This window comes from Anneissia japonica, unplaced genomic scaffold (genome assembly GCF_011630105.1).
Source record: "Anneissia japonica isolate Jap-2015-1 unplaced genomic scaffold, ASM1163010v1 scaffold4117_len1886_cov113, whole genome shotgun sequence".
In the NCBI taxonomy this organism is placed as follows: Eukaryota; Metazoa; Echinodermata; class Crinoidea; order Comatulida; family Comatulidae; genus Anneissia; species Anneissia japonica.
Genome location: NW_022706645.1, coordinates 1 through 1,886, shown reverse-complemented (window position 1 = coordinate 1,886; position 1,886 = coordinate 1). Strand labels below are relative to the sequence as shown.

General features: G+C 36.5%; 1 protein-coding gene across 1 annotated transcript; it reads left to right on the top strand.

Annotated features, from left to right (window-relative positions):
- Positions 1-6: 6 nt before the first annotated feature.
- Positions 7-1,815, top strand: LOC117106191 (pre-rRNA 2'-O-ribose RNA methyltransferase FTSJ3-like). The gene is made up of 2 exons (XM_033247544.1): positions 7-58; positions 1,415-1,815. The coding sequence occupies exons 1-2, from the start codon at positions 42-44 to the stop codon at positions 1,620-1,622; spliced, it is 225 nt and encodes a 74-aa protein (XP_033103435.1). The 5' UTR covers positions 7-41; the 3' UTR covers positions 1,623-1,815.
- Positions 1,816-1,886: the final 71 nt, after the last annotated feature.

The following is a 1,886-nucleotide window of genomic DNA, read 5'->3' as shown; positions in this document are numbered from 1 at the left end:
AAGCAATAACTGATACTGTTGATACCTCTGCTAAGGAAAAAATGAACCAAATAAAGAGGTATAAAATCTACATTGTTAATGATAGAATGTGTGGGTGATATGGTTATATTAGTCCTATTAGTTCAGACGGCCTGTTCTTAAGTAAAGTTATGACAAATGTAAAATTTCAAGTGCATGTTACTTTAGATGAGTGCCCACACGATGCATAATGTCCTTTTTACTTCAAAGCTAGTTCAAAGCTTAGAAGTAACTATGCTAATTTTCCCAAGTGATAATCACCACTTTCTTGAAAATGTGAACAATTATGAAAACATCATGTCTACACATCACAGGAAATGTTATTTTGGCACTCATTTGTAGGTCTTCCAAAAAAATTGAGGTTAAAATAAAGGTCACATGAAGGTGTGTCTACAAAGCACTACTCTGAGTGCACAACATGTAAACTGCTACTTCAAAGCTTACTACTGACTTGTCTGAACGTGCCTAATGTTATCCTTAAATCTTTTTTAGTCGTTGGGTTTGAGAATAAAGTTATAATATTAAATTGTATAGAATATGGAGCTATGTGGTTAAGGTGTTTGCAGCTGTTATAAGCCAATTGAAAAAACAAATTGGCAATTCTTAGTCACTGATATAGCATAATTCATGTGCAGGTAGTTTTGATGTTACTACTAATGCTTTATTTTTATTTTTAACTAGAAAATGATATTCTAAAGCCGCAATCGCACTGTATTTAAAATAGGGAAATTTTTACAGAGACTGAGTAACATTACAATGGGTAAACTTCCTGTCGTTCGCACTGGGATTTATCGACGTGGTTAGTTTTACCACAGGCCATGGTGAAACTAACCATTCGTACAGATTCAACTATTGGGGGCGCTAAATCGTGACGTTCACTTCTTATACACATCTAGATGTGTATAAGAGACAGGTTGAGACTCTCAAATTGTACTTCATCATGTTGTATTTGTTGATAATCGCGATGGATTGTCTCACCAAGACCTAGCACATTTATTAATGCTCCATATAAATCGGCCATTGAAACAAACCGAGTAAACAAGTGAAAAAAATGACAAAATTATGACACTAGCAAACACGCGCGAAATTAATCAAGATGTTTGTGTGCGACGTTTTATTCCAGGTCACAGCTCATGCGTAATTGCCTGACAGCCTGACTCGCGCTGTTCGCATTGGACTTTCCTGCTAGGTAAAACTAACCTGGTCAGTTTTCCTGGGCAAGCGGAACTCGGTTAAATTAACCGCGCGGCTTGGGTAAGTTTCCTGTCAGGTAAACTTCCTGTGCTGTTCGCACTGGACTAATTATGGTAAAACTAGCCAACGTGTTGGTTAGTTTTACCAAAAAAAGTCCAGTGCGATTGTGGCTTAAGCTTTCTTCTATTTGTTTTTGTAACAGTTTGTACAAGAAAGCTGGAATGGGAAAGAAGAAGAAAACTGAAGTGAAATATGTAAGGGCACGTAAAAGTTTAGCAGGGAAGAAGGCAGTCCGTCCCAAAGGAATCAAAGGGCCATACAAGATGGTCGACCCAAGGATGAAAAAGGAAGTCAGAGCCAAACAAAGATCAGAGCAAAAGAAAAAGAAAGGCGGAGGAAGGAAAAGGTGACTTTAGCTCCAGTGATGTGTGAGTCAATCAAGCTGATACTTGCAAGAAAAGAAATGAATAGCCACATTACATGACAAAGTAGAATTCCACGGCAGTTGTTTAGCATTGAAAGAGACTTACCTTTATGTAAATTTCATAATGTTATTATGAAATTAGTTTAACATGAATAATATACATGAATGTAAAAGAATGAGGATGCACTTGTGTTTGTTTTTGTTTTTGTGATTTTATTTATCATGGGTACTAGAATACATTACACCACCA